The sequence below is a fragment of the Anarhichas minor genome, unplaced genomic scaffold (genome assembly GCF_050575085.1).
Source record: "Anarhichas minor isolate MPS153535 unplaced genomic scaffold, ASM5057508v1 ptg000038l, whole genome shotgun sequence".
In the NCBI taxonomy this organism is placed as follows: Eukaryota; Metazoa; Chordata; class Actinopteri; order Perciformes; family Anarhichadidae; genus Anarhichas; species Anarhichas minor.
The window spans coordinates 1,492,501-1,509,092 of record NW_027466484.1 but is presented as its reverse complement, the minus strand read 5'-3'; the positions used below and the strand labels follow the sequence as shown (position 1 = coordinate 1,509,092).

At 42.8% G+C, this 16,592-nt stretch overlaps 2 protein-coding genes across 5 annotated transcripts in view; both read right to left on the bottom strand.

Annotated features, from left to right (window-relative positions):
- Positions 1 to 747: 747 nt before the first annotated feature.
- Positions 748 to 11,359, bottom strand: jade1 (jade family PHD finger 1). Of its 3 annotated transcripts, none has more exons than XM_076107239.1 (11): positions 11,214 to 11,359; positions 9,526 to 9,611; positions 8,709 to 8,776; positions 7,698 to 7,855; positions 6,933 to 7,117; positions 6,544 to 6,755; positions 6,052 to 6,219; positions 5,349 to 5,465; positions 4,253 to 4,852; positions 3,132 to 3,249; positions 748 to 2,851 (listed from the first exon to the last, which is right to left on the bottom strand). In XM_076107239.1, exons 2-11 carry the CDS (start codon positions 9,575 to 9,577, stop codon positions 1,815 to 1,817), a joined length of 2,715 nt encoding a protein of 904 aa, XP_075963354.1. In that variant the 5' UTR covers positions 9,578 to 9,611; positions 11,214 to 11,359; the 3' UTR covers positions 748 to 1,814. The 3 variants fall into 3 exon arrangements, with proteins under 3 accessions (XP_075963354.1, XP_075963356.1, XP_075963355.1); XM_076107241.1 differs by lacking the exon at positions 11,214 to 11,359 and adding an exon at positions 10,945 to 11,185; XM_076107240.1 differs by lacking the exon at positions 11,214 to 11,359 and adding an exon at positions 10,149 to 10,914.
- Positions 11,360 to 12,365: 1,006 nt separating this feature from the next.
- asmt2 (acetylserotonin O-methyltransferase 2) overlaps positions 12,366 to 16,592 on the bottom strand; it is a 7,714-nt gene continuing 3,487 nt past the window's right edge. Inside the window, exons 2-8 of one of the 2 annotated variants that reach the window (XM_076107244.1) lie at positions 16,246 to 16,420; positions 15,869 to 15,998; positions 15,310 to 15,378; positions 15,106 to 15,224; positions 14,321 to 14,458; positions 13,866 to 13,988; positions 12,366 to 13,546 (exon numbers count right to left, since the gene is read on the bottom strand). In XM_076107244.1, coding sequence (XP_075963359.1) covers positions 13,335 to 13,546; positions 13,866 to 13,988; positions 14,321 to 14,458; positions 15,106 to 15,224; positions 15,310 to 15,378; positions 15,869 to 15,998; positions 16,246 to 16,420 — 966 coding nt within the window. In that variant the 3' untranslated portion in view covers positions 12,366 to 13,334. Of the gene's footprint in view, positions 13,989 to 14,320; positions 14,459 to 15,105; positions 15,225 to 15,309; positions 15,379 to 15,868; positions 15,999 to 16,245; positions 16,421 to 16,592 lie in introns of both variants that reach the window. The other variant, XM_076107243.1, reaches the window with a different exon arrangement.

Below are 16,592 nucleotides of genomic sequence, written 5' to 3'. Positions count from 1 at the left end.
TCTGAGTGTTTGAAGCTGAGCTTCTCTGTTTTTGTTTGTTTACTAAGCCGGGCTAACCACGCGTGCCTTTTACTGCGTATTCTGTGTGTGTGTGCGTCTCACTGGTTAGCTCACGGCTGCCACTGTCATATTCTGAACACGCGTGCCGTCCTTTTTGTTTGTACGCATCAATGCTTCCACTGGTAACCGTGTGTTTAATGTCACATTGCTATGAATTGTGGACAATTCCCTTAGGCAAAGTCTGCAGAAAGGCATGCTATACTTTGACTTTTAATTGAGACTCGTCGTACTAAACTGACTTTTGTTGTACTATACTATGACTTTTTTCGACATACTATACAGACTTTTTTTGGACTAGTTTCGACATGCTATACGAACTTCTTTTGACTTTTTTCGACATTCTATACTTTTACATTTGACATACTATACTATATTTACTTTTCCGATAGTTTCTGTAATGAAATTTTGTTTTAAACTTTTATTTAGGAAAAGCTATTGTTCAGCTACTACTTTTGTAAAAAGAGGGATTTCCAGAAAAACATTTACATCTCTCAACGTAAGATACAGTAAAATAGAAAAGGCTGTAACTATATTACAGATTCATCTGCAGATTATTTTCTTAATTGTTAGGTCTATAAAATGCACACGTCAGTTACCCCGAGCTTCAAATGTCTTGTTTTTGCCGACCAACAGAAACCCCAAATATATAAAACACAGATAAGCAGTAAATACTCACATCTGAAAATCTTCAATTAGCATGTTTTTATTTTTGTTTGAAATATGACTTTAATTATTAACCGATTACCAAAATAGTTGCAGATTAACAACTCATTTCAGCTTTAAAAAAAAAGTGTTTTATTCCTTTGTTACTTCTGTAGAAAGTCAGCATTGTTTCAGCATTAGGAACTTCCTCCTCAGAATAACGTTTGCTGTATTCTCATGGATGAACTTGTTCGGGAGTTGTTCGTAAAGATAAGTCAAGTACGGATCCCAGACTTCAGTCCTCCAGAGTTTTTATTCCTCTTTAAGACAACGACAAAAACAAGTTTCATTTTGCATAACAGCAGTACAGCAGCGGCCGAGGGTACAAAACGCTTCTTTAAATCTTTCAGTGTAAAAATAACTACTCATACCTCACAGCTGTGCCGTCCTCTCGTAGTGCAAACGCTTCAAATAAAAGTTAGGCACATGATGGATACGATACGATCGCAGTTCAATTACACTTTAGTGCTGATGAAGGAAAACGTCATTCTGAATTCATTTGTGTGGTTTCCAAGTTCATAACGTTCAACAATCGCCGACTGAAGAGATGAAGACAGCCGGAGTTTAAATAGCGATAAAAGGGCAGTTTGACTGTCTGTAGCTGTTAACGTCCGATGAAGCTTGATTCAAAAAAACAAAGAGTCCTATTCCGCTGACACGGCGATTATCCGCGTCAGCGTTTTCATCTAAGTGCAACTGAGTTTAATACTTTGTCAAAAGACCAACTACATTGCAAGCTTATGGTCCCGAGCAACATCCACGACTTCTCCCGCGTCGACGCTTCTGCTTGTAAATACGCTGAGCGAGCGTTTAAGTGGCAACTTGACATCTTTCTACTTTTAAGAAAGAAAAAAAAACGAGCTCAAAATAAAGTAAAATATTTCCCAGATTTACATATGTTACAAATAAAAAATAAATATCAGCTCTGTGTTTTTTCAATCATCAGGCATTTCTATGATTCGTCGAGAAAGAAAAAAAAAAGGTACAAAGAGCGACGTGGTTCCTCTCCGACTGACACAGTGCAGCTTATCTCTTAACGTGTTGCTCCGCCATCAGGAGGCCAGCACGCCTCGGCGGATGATGTCGGACCCGTAGCGCCGGCCGAGCGACGAGTCGCCCCTCAGCTGGTGGGAGTGGCATCGCTTCAGGCAGGGCTCCGGCTCGCAGTCGCCTGGTTTGTAGTCGGAGGCGTAGCCGTCGCTCTCCGCCCCCGTGCGGAGTCTGGTCTTCGGGTACGACGACTCCGGCGTCTTGCGGTGCTCCTCCTCTTCCTCTTCCTCCTCGTCTGCCGTCAGAGGCCTCTCTCTCCTCTTCGGGATCCTGAACTTCCCCCAGCTTCTAAGATGTCCGCCCACGTGTCTGTTGGTTGTGTGCGAGCCGTTCTTCTGAGTTTTCCTGAGCCAGCCGTTGGCTTTGGCAGCGGCAGCGGCTGAAATCTCGTTGGCCCGATTGAGTTTAGTGTTGGTCGTCAGCTCCAGAGAGGCGGGGCTTCTTTTGGTCATCCGTTCGTCCAGGAAGTAGTCGTCGTTGTCAGAGTTCCTGATGTCCACCAGCCGGATGGACACAGTTTTCTCCAGCTGTTTCGACCCGAACCTGTTCTTCTCCTGGCTGGGGAAGCTTTCCGTCGTGTCGCTCCTCCTCTTCCTCCTCCTCTCCTCTTGCTCGTGGTCGTTTTCTCGTTTCCGTCTAGCCAGCGCCTCGTGTTCGGGCCCCGGGGCCTCCCTCCGGGGGCCTTTCCTGCACTCGGCTCGGTGCAGCTTGACGGTGATCGTCTGCTGAACGACCTCTGGCTTGTGAAGCTTTGGGATCTGGATCTCCTGGCTGATCTCAGAGTTGTGGGTTTTGGCGTCGCTCGTGTCCTCGGCGGGCCCCGACTCTCTAATCCGGGAGCTTCTACTGTCCCTCGTCTCCAGCGGTTTGCTCAGATTCTCCTTCCTGTGAGAGTGGGCGGAGTCAGAGAGGCCCTTTCTGTACCCGCTCTTCCTTTTTTCCTGCTTTAAAGACGGCGGTTTGGTTTTCATGGAGGAGCGAGACTGGGAGTCCTGAGAGGACAACCAGCCCAGCGAGGAGAGCTTCTCTGGAGGATCGCCTGCAACACACACGAGGGATGTTTTTATATCAGCAACTGACTTCCAGTGGAATCTTATTGTGATCTTATAATTACATTGTTATGCACAGACACAAAACTAACATTTAGAGGAACACAAGTCTTTACTTTAAACATTACATTTAAACGTTTACTTATGTTTGTGACTAAAATACGACGTCCATTCAACCACCTCCCCTAATCTAATCTATCAAAATGATTAGAGATTCTGTTTTTTGTCTCCCACAGTCGATACGATGTGTAAATAATATTGCCGACTCACCCGAGAGCAGCTCGTGGTCGAGCAGCCGGACTTGTTGCTGGAAGATCTGCTCCTGGACCCTCCACAGCGAGCGCTTCATCTTCTCCCTCCGAGTCACCATGTAGGTGAGGTTACGGACCTGAGGAGCGACAAACCGTCATCAACTCGGAACAACAACCTCCAACACGGATCCATGCCTCTCTCCGTTTTATCTGTTTTATCTTAAAACACATCAAACACCTTCAACCCCGGTTAAAAGTGTCATGAAATGATTCAACTAAATCATTATGCAGCCATATTTTAGATATATGTTCCATTGTATTTCTATTAAACATGTATGCATAATGTATTCAGTATAAATACTGATATCTATATGTATGTACAGTATATACACTATACTGGAGGAGAACCATGTAGCTAAAGTCACTATACTTCAAAAGGACTTGTGCTACTGAACTAATAACTGCATAAACATTAATAAACACAATGTATTTTAGCCTGCGACACAATTTCATAAGGCAATCCAAATGTGACAGAACAAAAGTCACCATATTAGGACTGAGGAGGAGTGACGTAGTCTCTGGTAGAGACCTGTCAATCACCGTGTAGCCCCGCCCCTAAAGCATCCCCTGCTTTATGGTCTGTTTGACTCTAAATGGACCATAATGTACTAAATGAACATCATGCTGTATTGAAGAAGACTTGAAACTAGAGATTGAGACCATAAACTCATGTTTACAATGTTTACTGAGGTAATAAATCAAGAGAGAAGTAGAGTCACTTTCTCATAGACCTCTATACAACCAGAGGAGTCGCCCCCTGGTGGACACTAGAGAGAATGCAGCTTTAACACATGAAGCATCGGCCTCACTCAGCAGAACCAGAGGTTGCCGCCTGGAACAGTAAGATCATTTTTTTCTGGATTTTAACATGATCGAAAGCTGCTATTCTCCAGTAATACACTCTCAACACTCGTATGGTACATTGTTAAATAGAAGGTATTTTAATCTACACATGCTTTGCATTTCTTCATGGATGTATATTTATGTTATTTCCTACATCTAACCCGTCTCTTGTACTGCTGTAACGTATGAATACATCTCAGAATGCATCTTTGCTCCTGCAGGTGAATAGAAACCTACCCTCTCCAGGTCCTGCCGCAGGTGCGTGAAGAGCTGCAGGCGTCGCAGCAGCACCTCGTGCTCGCGGCGCGCCAGGCTCTCCTCCTCATCCTTCTTGGGCGTGAGGAGCGGCTGGTTGAAGTTGGCTTTGCGCTTCAGCTTCCAGTACTGGAACAGGAAGTCCACCACCTCCGGCTGCAGCTTCAGGTGACCGGCCACCTCCTCCACCTCCACAAACTGGTAGAACTCTTCCTCCATCTGCTGCAGCTTCAGCTTGCGCAGGCTGACTCTCTTCTCCTGCTGGCGGCTGGCGAGCAGCTCGAGGTCGCTGGGCGCCCTGACGGTGATCTGAGGAGCCACGTAGGACGAGGAACAGGGGGAGGCGTCCTCCTCCTCTCTCACCCTGCCTCTCCTCTTGCCCTTCTTGTCTCTGGCGCTCTCCTTCTCCTCCTCGCCTCCCGAGTCTCGGTCCCTGGACTCGGCGCCCTCGAGCCCCGAGTGTTTGGGGCAGTAGGACTTGAACTTGACCTCGTCGTCCTCCGTGAGGATGGTGTTCATCTCCAGGCCGGCGTGGAGGCCGCACGTCACGTGGAAGGCCGTCCGGCAGTTTTTCGCCGAACACTACAGCAGCAGACACACATGACAGCACTGTTGAACATTCGAGACTCAGATCATCATACGACTTTTAACAAACTCATTTAACGTGCACTGAAAGTGGTGAAACAGAAAGAAATGTTCCGGCGGTCACATATTAAAGTCGCAGTTTGACTGTTGTCTGACGGAGCAATGCTGTCATGAACATAATGCTGAGATCATTTTTATCATATTTAACACCACGTTGAAAATTCAACTACAACATAATTAGACTAACTTGTAATATACTTCTACTGCAAACATTAGTTATTGGTGGTTTTACTTGAAGCATTAGAATGCTTAAGAAAACAAATATCACCAACTACAAACAGACAAACGCGGATCAGCCGACTCCTCGTCACTCTGTAACCACACCGAGGATAAACACCGAGCGGTCTGAACTACTCAAACACAACGGGTCACGCGTTGCTCTTCACGTCTCAGTGAAGGTGTCTGCGTCGTGGGGTGAAAGGTGAGACTCTACCTGAATGCACGCTCCGGCCTTCTCTTTGCACAGGCAGCAGATCAGAGCCCACCTGTTGCTGGGGATGTGGGACACGTTGGTGATCGGCTCCATCTTCTCCGGGTTCCCGATGCTCACCTGCAGAGCAACACATGATTATTCACCCGCAGAGACGGCTGTCGTTACCATTTTAACGGTATCTTAACGGTTCTCTTTGTCATTTCTTCAAGAGAAAGAGAATTAACATTGCTGTATTTTTGTCATACAAACCGTGAATGAATATATATATATATATATATATATATATATATATATATATATATATATATAAATTGTTGAGTAGCAACTGCAACAGCATTGTTTTTAACAAATCACTATTATAGACGCTCAAATGTTGTGCTGATGGAAATGTAAAATACAGTGTAACCAGACTTTTCTTTATCGCTGCTCCATCGTCACAGAGCAGAAACAGAGCTGGTGAGATTAAAGATGACGTTTATCTCTAAATAATAATCTATTTTCTTATTTTCTTCAATATTGAGAGCGGGTTTTGGGCCGTCGTTTAAGGCTGAAAAACCTACCTTTAAGATTAAAAACTGTGTTTTTGAGTTGCTGCTCATGTGTGAAGATAAAAAAGTTCTCTGCAAACATTTTGTAAAGATGCATACAGTACAAGAACACTGCATCACAACGGAAAGAGTGTAAAATGAGATCTCATCTTCACCTCTGGGATCCACAAGGCACAGCTGACGTGGACCCACTTGGTTCCGCTCCGGGTGGGCTTCATGGCCCCCCCCTTCTTCGGACATAACTGGCACTTTGGCAGAATGCCGAGGGCGCAGATCCGGCACAGCCAGCTGCCCTTTGGGACTTTCTGGATCCCGTAACAGGCCTGGAGAGAAACGCAGAGAGAGGACGACTCAGCTTCAACAAGTGGAAATCAATACAGCATCAACAAGAGAAAGTAAGTGTGTGTGTGTGTGTCTGTCAGATGAAACCAAAGCAACAGCTGGTCTGAGTGTAAGACGAGGCGTTTTCAATTTGATTTTCTACCACAGCGAAGCGAACTTAATCATAAAGGCAGTTTAAATCCCTAAGAGCTGCAGCGTTATCACGGTTTGGTTAGAAACTGTGTTAAATGAGCAGCATTTCATTTATAGATTTTTTGTTTGTACAGCGAGTTCAGTGAGTTACAGTGTGTGTGTTGACCTCTGACCTGGTGAACGCAGATGTTGCACTTGTCGCAGAACACCATCTCGTTGTTGTCCTCCCCGTCGGGCGACCGGCAGACGTCACACACGACGTCCTCGTCATACTCGATGCCCAGCCCCTCCTCCGTCTCCGTGGCGTGCGTCATGTTTTCGTGGCAGCAGCGCTCAAACTCCTCCATCACCCGCTCCATGGTGATCTCGTCCAGCGGCGGCATGGCTGGAAAAGTCGGGAGAAAAAAAGTTTACTTATTTTGATTGTCACAAAGTTTTATAATTTCCATTTTTCAGTCTCAAACGCTGCTCTGGGACATTTAAAAATAACTTGACATAAACAGCTGATATTTTAACCGACAGTGATGCTAACTATCAGCCTTTTGTCTGTTCTGTGACTCACCCATCTCTGCAAACTCCCCGTTGGCAGTCTGCAGCCAGGCCGCGTCCTCCTCGTTCAGGTCGTAGCGGCACATCCCCTCCGCCAGCGTCCGGATGTCCACGTAGCCCAGCACCTCGGCGCCCGACGTCCGGATCATCTTCTTTGGCTTGACGAACATGACCTCCTTTCCTTTCTCGGCCAACACCCTGCACAGCACCGACAGGAGACATGTCAGTTTACCGTCTGTCCATCCATTTTATATACACTCGTTAAAATGTTTGTCCCGAGTTACGGTGCTTAGATATGTTCTGATTTGCATTGTTTTTCTCTCATAACATTATAGATCAATCAAAGAACAAAGGTGACCGAAATTAGACAGAAGAAGGTGTTTGGTCTGAGACACATGAAGGTGTTTGGTCTGAGACACATGAAGGTGTTTGGTCTGAGACACAAGAAGGTGTTTGGTCTGAGACACATGAAGGTGTTTGGTCTGAGACACAAGAAGGTAAAGACCAGCTTACATCAAAGTGCAAAAATATCACCTGAAATGCCAGTTAAAATTTTACTTTGGTGGATAAAACAAGGTCAGACAACTTTTCAAATAATGATTGGTGTATATACAGCCTCTATCTCTAACTTTGTGCTCTCCGGATCCCAAACTTTCTGACCGTGAACCCGTCAAATCAAACTGAAACAAAAACAATGGCTCTCTAAAGAAGCAGCCTTTTAAAGTAGTCTCAGGACAGGAAACTCAGGACTTGAACAAGTAACTTTCTTGTCTCCTACCTGGTGACCGGTAGTGGAATGGACTGGGGGCTGACGGGAACCTGGACACCCTTCTCCCAGTCCTGCCGCCACGGGTCGGCCAGGATGTAGTACTCCTCCGGGTTCAGCTGGTACGAGTCGTGCACCTTCATGGCGGTGATCAGGTCAGTCCTGAAAACCTGCAGCAGTCGCATGAGAACAAGAGTCAGTACGGTTTACAATGATGCAACAGGGAAATATTACAGCCTGTGGAGGGGGAAGTGTTTGTTTCTGTTGGGAAGGAACAACCATGCTGTTGTTTCAGAGACGAGTTCTCGGACTCTGAGTGAAATATGCGGCGTCAGAAAATATCACAATGAAAAAAATATATATAAATGCAGCGAGACCATCAAATATTCTCTTCAGCAACCATTTTGATACTGGTACACCAACGTTAATGATTTCATCTGGATGACTCATCATCCTAAAGCTCACATAAGATCTAAGAAATGCAGAACTACATCTGAAGAGGACTTGTGAAGTGTACAATGTATGCTAATAGATATGTTTCCATAGAGCGACTGTATATCAGTGTTTATACAGGTTAAAAAAAAAACTACCACGTTGTCAAAACACAGCCAGACAGGAACCAGCCAATCAGCATTCAGCTTAGGCTCGAGTCATTGTTTTGCTTGGATTTGATTGGCTCTTGGTCAGAGGGAGTGAACAGCGGCCTGCAGGGACCAAGTCCACAGACTGTACAGTAGATAACAGCAGCTACGTTTCCACCCCACTGCCACTGCACGACGTGGAAGATTAAACTAAAATAAAGACTGTTTACAAATATCTCGTCATCGTCAATATCAATTCAAACCTCCGTGTGTTTAGTAACTCATTAAAGATTGTTTATAGATAGAACAAATGAATAAAACAGATAAACACATGACAGCAGAATATGAGAATGAAAGCAGAAGAGCTGCGACCTAAACATACGTCATGATTCACTCTTCATCATCTTATCATGATGAAGATGAAGAGTTTAGACGGACGTACCTCGGAGGCTTTCTGACCGGTCCCCCTCCTGGGCTGTGAGGAGTGTTGTGACCAGCAGGTGGAATTACCTGGAGGAGAAACACAACAGGGTGTTAAACGTCTCATTGTATTCTTTGTCTGTTTCTGCTTTAATGAACAACCTCACGTCCTCTAAAACACATTTGGTTTTATACCAGATGGCACATAAGATAGATTGGATAAGAAGTAAAACCAAACATTGTATGCGGTGTGGTTGAACCCCACCCATCTGAGATTTTGTGGAGGGTGAAACAAACGCGACAAAGTGTTTCTGAAATTGTTCACTGATGTCAAATTTGAGTCTGTCTGACCTGGAAGGATGTTTTTAAAAGTGTCTCTACTCTGTCTCTCAGATGTTGGCCTTCTTTCTTGTTTCCTTAATCTTTGTCTATCTGCCCTCCTTTCCTTTTCTCTCTCTTGGTTTCCTTCCTGAACATGAAGTATACATTTACTGACTGGCAGTTACAAGATGGGAGACATATTCAGGAAGTGACAACTAAACTCTCACAAAAAACAACAACTGTTAAACCAAAATCTAATCGCTTGGCTGATTAAAAAGACATTTACAGACGAAAACAGCAACAAATATGACAACATTGACGCATTATCTTAATGCAATAGTTTACTTAAAGCCCTGATTATATTGTGTGGTATTTAAGGATAAAAGTTGGCTTTTCCTCTGCAGCTTTTCACACTCACTTGTGAAATTGAGGAAGGTGGCAGAGTTGTGCTTGGCCTGATTCAGGTCTATATTTGGACTCTGTATGAATGAGTCAGCAGAGATAATATTTTTGCTTACTTCCATTGTCGGAGTCATCGCTGCTGCTGGGGTGCCTGCTCCTCTTCATCATCTTCGTCGGTCTGCGGAGCTCCGGCTTAGGGAGACTTCACACAAACCAGACAGGAGGTTCAGTTATGATAAAAGAACATTTTAAACATTTGGGAGTCTCAAAAACTGACATGACATCACAACACACAATGATTAATCCATGACATACTTGAGCAAATTAACAAGGCAACAACTTTAGAAGACAACAGAAATCAATTACAGAATCAACAATCATCATCAACAAATCATCAACAATTACACATCAAGTTTCTACCATAAATAAAAGCAAACGCATGACATAAACATTACCGACACGTTAAAGCACTCACACTGCTGCTGAACACAGTTCATTTGCTGATTTAAGATCATTTCTAGACCAAACAACCAGCAGACTATCCCTGCAGCCACTTGCTCATCTTCTGCAGATAGTTTTGAATGTCTCTCAATGTTTACAACAGCTCTACTCTATTAAAAACATTAGGTTTCTTCAACATAAACAGGTAGATATCAAAGTAAAACAGTAGTAATGACACGTAGCTATCTGACAGCACACAGACAGCCCCCGTATCTAATGTTGATGTGTACATACATACCACAGTCACAACAATAAGCAACCACATGCAACACGGGCAGGAAACAACGCCTTTGTACGAGTTCAGCTTGCGACGTGCAGAAAGCATCAGCAGGGACTCTAATACTCCCGACATGTGGACATATTTTAGGATCTGCCGGCAGCGTGCACAAGGAGGAAAGGTGCTAACAGGCTAACAGCAGGCTAGTTTGTGTGACGCCCCTTCTTCCAGCAAACATGCAACCGAAAGTATCGGCTAAATAACGAGCAGCTAACGTTAGCTAGCTAGACTAAAACACAAGCTGGCCTATATACTGTTAAAGCCTGACAACATAGTTAACACACGCAGGGCAAGATTCGTGTAATTTTTACAACGGTGGACGCTAATTAGCTATAATTTTAGACCACATAGCGTTGCGATTTTGTGAATCACACTGCAAATGCTAGCTAGAACTACCGTTACGCAACACGCGGGCCTATACGTGGAATGTTTTTCTACCACAAGAATGTTGCTACGTCAACTTCAAATAAGACATTTAGCATTAAGTGGCGGTTACTATCAACAGGGTTAACGCTGCGCCTATTTTTATATACATACGTTAGTCTGGACGTTAACTTTAGCTGACGTTTGTAGGTTAGCAACATCGGCTAGCTCGTTAGCTGGAGGCTACACGTAGCTAGTTAGCATTAGCTAACGCTGCTAGCATAATGTTAGCTTCTCTAGGTCAGTTATTTGTAAAGGGTTAAGGGTCAATAATTGATTCAAAAACAAACTACCCATCACGTGAACACGCTCATGAATGTTTCTAACTGACTACCTTAAATAACTAGTACAACAGTGTTGTTGTGCTATCTTGAGGTTGCTAGCCAACAGGGCTTTACTGGCTTTACTGGCTGATCCACTGGCTGAGGTTAATCTTTGGCGCCATTTTGAAATGACGATGTCGCGTTGCTCGTGCGACCATACTAGAAAAACATCGACTCGTTCAAAATAAGAACATCGTTAAGAAACATTCTGACAAATATATCTATGCAACATGACTTAAAACCTGCTTGTAGTTGAAGAAACGAATTGGACGGTACATACAGAGCACTTCAGGCCGATGAAAGCCGGTGTTTTTGAGTTTTTTGATGTGTGAAGCGCAGGTTTTTTGGCCGTGAGTTCCGCTTGACCCGCATTCCACATACACAAACACCGGGGAGGAGGTTACCCAGACCGGACTGCAGCTGCGCCTGTTCGCCGCTGGAGGGCAGCAGAATCCCCCTGAACCCGGTGTCAAATAATCCGACGGCTTCCAATACAGGAAGTTATGGAAGACCATTTCCTCCAGCAAAAAAATAAAATAAAATCAAAAAATGACGGTTTTTTTTAATTTACAAAAATGTACAAATAAATAAAGTTTATATTTTTTTTTATTTCGAAAAATAGAAGACATTTTTTTTCATAATTATATTCATTTTATTATTATTACTATTTTTATTTCAATATTTTTTGTTTCAAGTGTCATTCTCGGACTCTTTTTGGAAAGTACACACAGAATTATCTATTAAGGAGACAGAATAAACTAGAATTTTGAAAAAGAAAATGCAGTTTAGTTAGGAAATGGTCTCTGAAACTTTAAAGAATGATCTTGAGTTGTTTTCAAGTTTATATTCATTTTTATGTATGTCTCTTTATTTTAGTTTTATTTCAGTCATTTTTGTATTTGGTTTATATCTTGTTTATTTTTACTTGTCATGTTCTCAATAAAAATAGTGATTAGTATTATTTTTAATTCGTATTATAATAAATAATGATATAAACATATATTTAGTTAGGAAATGGCCAGTGCTGGGAGAATAATTCAAATAATATATATATAATTATATGGATTAAACTACCCGGCAGTATATCAAGGTATGTTAATATACTGCTGGGTAGTTTAATCCATCATACTTTATTGGTTGATTTATATTTTGTATTAATAATCTGATTCTAATAACTAATAACTGTTTTTAAGAATGTAGTGGAGTAAAAAGTACAATATTTACCTCTGAGATGTAGTGGAGTTGAAGTATAAAGTAGATTAAAATGGAGATACTCAAGTAAAGTACAGGTGCTTTAAAATTGTACTTCAGTAAATGTAGCCAACTTAGTTACTTATATATGTAAATATATGAATATTGCAATACTTTACAGACAATAGCCACTTTAAATTATTATTATTTAAAATGAACTACTTAAAAAGGACAAACAGAATGTGTGTCTTTGATTTAATACATGCTGCAAACATGTGGAATGATCAGAGGACAGAAAACAAGTGTACAGAACCGTGTGCTGAACAAAAAAAGGACAGTTTTTATAGGTTTCCAACAAACAGCTTGATATTCTGCATTCACACCTCATCTACTGTGACACAAGGAAATCACTTCCACTGGTATGTATTCAATATGTGACGTACGCATTTAAAGCTGAAATGATGTAAATATCTTTCTGTTGTCCTGTGAATGCAACAAACATCTAAAGAACAGTTTGTTTAAATAACACAGGAATGATGACAATAAGCTGAGGTTTGTCCTACATGCAGCCCGAGAGGGACCCTGAACGCATCGCAGTGAACAGGAACACACAGATGCACAACATCACAAAACACAACACACGGCTGGTTCTCCAAAATTCAGTGCTTTCTAAAAATGTTACTTTTTTTTTTACTGAAGGTTCCTAAATTCTTGAAAACAGATAAATAACCAAACAGATGCTTTTACCGTTCATGAATAATTATACACACACAGTTTGTAGAAATGCTTTCTGGCAGCAGTGTCGTTTTTACTTTTGATGTTTTTCAAAGATTTACTCCTCAGTTTTTGTATAAAACAAAGAGACATAATGTGTTTATTAGTGCTCTTTAGATGTGCTGGAAGGCTGATTTTGGACAGAGCCAGGCTAGCTGTTTCCACCAGTTTCCAGTCTTTATGCTAAGCTAAGCTAACTGACGGCTGCCTGAAGCTTCATATTTGGCGTACAGACGTAAGAGTGGTATCAATCTTTTCATCTGCAAAAAACTCTTATCACAATATCTGAAAACATCACTGAGGTTGACCACAACATAAACTGGGAATGAATGTCCACGGAGACTGGAAACAGAGCTTGTATGTTTATGTCCCACTCCAAACCTTTTCAAGGCCTTGAAAGGTTCAACATGGCCGCCTCTCTCGACCGTCCTGATGCTCATCTCACGGCCAGGATGGCGTCGTAGGACTTGCCGGTCCGGCACACCTCAACGTTGCGGAAGCCGATCTTGTTGAGGATGCTGGTGTAGCCGGACGGCGGGCGCTCCCGACCCTCCATCTGCACCAGCATGTTGAGGGAGAAGATCTGAGCCGTGACGGGGCCTCGTCTGTTCTCAAACAGCATGGCCTCCACCAGCAGGACGCCGCCGCCTGCCAGGAGGACGGACAAACAACAACGCTACCGAGTACTGAACGTGTGAGCATGAACGGATCAGTCATCTCAGTGAAAAGTGTCAGAGGAGCGCACACACATTGAATGTGCATTTGTAATGTTTTGACCAGTAAACAATTAGAAAACAAAGCTTGATGGACATGTTCCTAGTTTTCAAAGTCTCCACTATCCTGCAGACACATACCACAGACCCCAATTCTATGGAGCTGTATATATACATATATAGATTGATAAATAAGCACCTTTGGTAAGAGGGTAAATGTGTGTTTTTGGGGTGAACTGTCCCTTTAAACTCACCTGGTTTGCAGGCGTCATAGAGCTTCTTCAGCAGCATGAGGCACTTCTCTTCAGGCCAGTCATGAATGATTCTGGCCAGAACGTACAGGTCAGCAGGAGGAATTTCACCGCTGAAGAAATCTCCTGCATGAACAATAGGAAGTATGCGGCCGCTACTTTTTAAACAATCTACACTCAGCTGCCATTTTGTTAGGAACAATAAATGAAGGGTCATTGTGGCGTCTGAATTTGTGCTGCTGTTAAACTGTATTGTGATATAAAGAGACTAATATCTAGTCTGTAGTCACAAACCACAGCCTCCAAAATAACTAACGTTGAATCAAAGCAGAAAGATCTCACCACAGGGTTCATTTAGTAGCTGTTCTGGAGCTTTCAATCACATTCTATGAACTTCACCTGCAGATGGAGTTTGCCATCTCTTGATTAGTTGAACGGGGCAGAAGAACGAGACTCACCGCTTTGAAACACAACGGCATCGTTCTCCTGAGAGAAATGTTTCTGAGCAGTTTCTACGACCGGCAGGAGGTCGAACACCGTGACGGAGGAGGACGGGTACGCCTTCGCCATCTCACGGGCCAGAGCCCCGGTGCATCCTGGGAGTCATTCAGACAGAAATAGTGTCGGTATGATAATGAAGTTTGGACTAAACAAACATTGTGAAGGTGTCACTTTGGTTTTCAGGTAATTGGGACGTGATTTCTCACTATTTTCACAAACCAAACAATCAATTAATGGTGAAAATAATCAGCAGATTTAGCCAAAATGAAAATCAGTTAATAGTTCAAAATGAGCTCCACCTCAACTACAACAGTAATAATAATGTATTGATATAATATATAATAGTAGAACAGTCACAGAGTGACATTTAGCTGATTATACTGACATACATAGGCCTTACAAACCTTTACTGATGTAACCTTTTCATTGCAGGAGTTTTATTAGTAATGGAGTAATTTTACAGTGTGGTATTAGTACTTTTACTATAGTAAAAGTATCTGAATACTTCCTCCACCACCGTCAGTATGTGAACAACAGGAACTCAATTTATTTTTGACTAAAATAGAGTATAATTTAATCTATATAATATAATATATCTCGTTGATTTATTTCATATATTTTTGCGATTTATCATTTCCATTCGGCCAAAATGCCAAAAAGACACATAGTTGGACATTGAATGTTTATTTATTTGTTTATGGATAAACATTTTATTGGTATTATTCAGAGTTTACCCTCTTACCTCCAAGGTCTACTATCTTCTGAAAGCAGGAGAGGTTGAACGCCGTCGCAATGTCGTGTCCGTCAAGAATCCACGACGAGTTCATCAGCCCCATGAATTTCAGCATCTCCTCCTCTGATCTGTGTGGAAACGTTCACAGAATCATATAAAACTCTAAAGGTTTCAGAAAAGTCACACGATTACATGTGAAGCAGTAAAATCAACCTGTAGACAGCTTGGAAGACGTCCTCGGGTGGAAGGCCGAATGTCTTTTCGTTCTGATTCTTCCCCTCCCTGCGTGAAGGAGAATCAGACACGACCGTTTGTACTCGTGACAAATGATGATAATTGAAACGTTTGCTCTGCAGACACTCCTCAGAGGCGCAGCAGCTCTGGAGGCGGTTAGCTCACTCACATTACTTTGCATGTTCACATTACATTTTCTTCTTCTCGTTGCTTCAGTCTGACATTAAATCACCAGAAAAACTGCACTTCTTCTGCTGCCAGTAATGCGTTACAGACGATCCGATTGGTCTATCTCGCCAATTAACATGTGAATGACTCCAAGTATTCACATCAAATTAATTATTATTATTTGTATTATTCTCTGTATGTAGAAACATGTGAATAAGAGGACAAAACAAATCTTTATTTTCAAATTGCTATGGTTATTCTGACAAAATACATTTTGCAATACATCCGTACTTAACAGGCACATAACTGGAGTTTAACTAAGTCTTGTGAAATGAGAAAAATGCAAAATGTCTCATTTGAACCCGCTGACCTGACGGCGTCCGCCAGGTTGTTCCACAGCGGGTAGATGGTCTGGGATTGGTAGATGATCATGTCGTGAAGAGACTTGCCGCTGCCTTTGGCCAGGTAAAGATTAGCCACGTCGGTGCTGCTGTACAAAGCTGAACAACACATTCACAGTTCAAATCAGGCTGTTTTAGCTCTCAGTATGAACAGCAGTTAGTCAGATAAAGGATTAGTCGACCGTTGTCATGATTCAAGCTAAAATTCAAAACTTCCTCCAGTTCCAGCGTCTCAAATGTGCAGATTTGTTCGGGTGTAGGCCATATGTAGTGTATATTGATACACTGACACAGAGTTAAGGTGGTGGTCTATTCCGTCTATTCTACAGCTCCTCCTCCTCCTCACCTGTCCCATCTGTGGTCTCCACCTCCAGGATCTCCATGCCCACCAGTGCATCCAGCAGCCGCTCCATCCCATCCACGCTGGTGCTCAGCTCCTGGGCTACATGCTGGGCGCTCAGGGGCTCCGGGGACTTCAGCAGGAGGTCAAACACTCCCAGCTCACAGGCCGAGAATATCACCTGGAGGGATTCAACACAGTCGATTTTTAATGACAAAGTCGGTCAGTCGGACCACTTTGGCCCGATATGAAATATCGAAGTAAGTGTTTGTGTCACATCTCTGCCACCATTATCCTGTTTTGTCCATCGCTCACTCACCTAATCAGTTTATTCAGTGCACCTGCCAGTCACA

What these genes read in the sequence shown, in the direction of transcription:
- jade1 (XM_076107239.1), bottom strand. Translation starts at nt 9,577, where the DNA reads ATGATGAAGAGGAGCAGGCACCCCAGCAGCAGCGATGACTCCGACAAT. An exon ending in ATTCCACTACCGGTCACCAG is followed by an intron (nt 7,118 to 7,697) that starts GTAGGAGACAAG and finishes GGTGCTGTGCAG; the next exon opens with GGTGTTGGCCGAGAAAGGAA. An exon ending in CGGGGAGTTTGCAGAGATGG is followed by an intron (nt 6,756 to 6,932) that starts GTGAGTCACAGA and finishes CGACTTTTCCAG; the next exon opens with CCATGCCGCCGCTGGACGAG.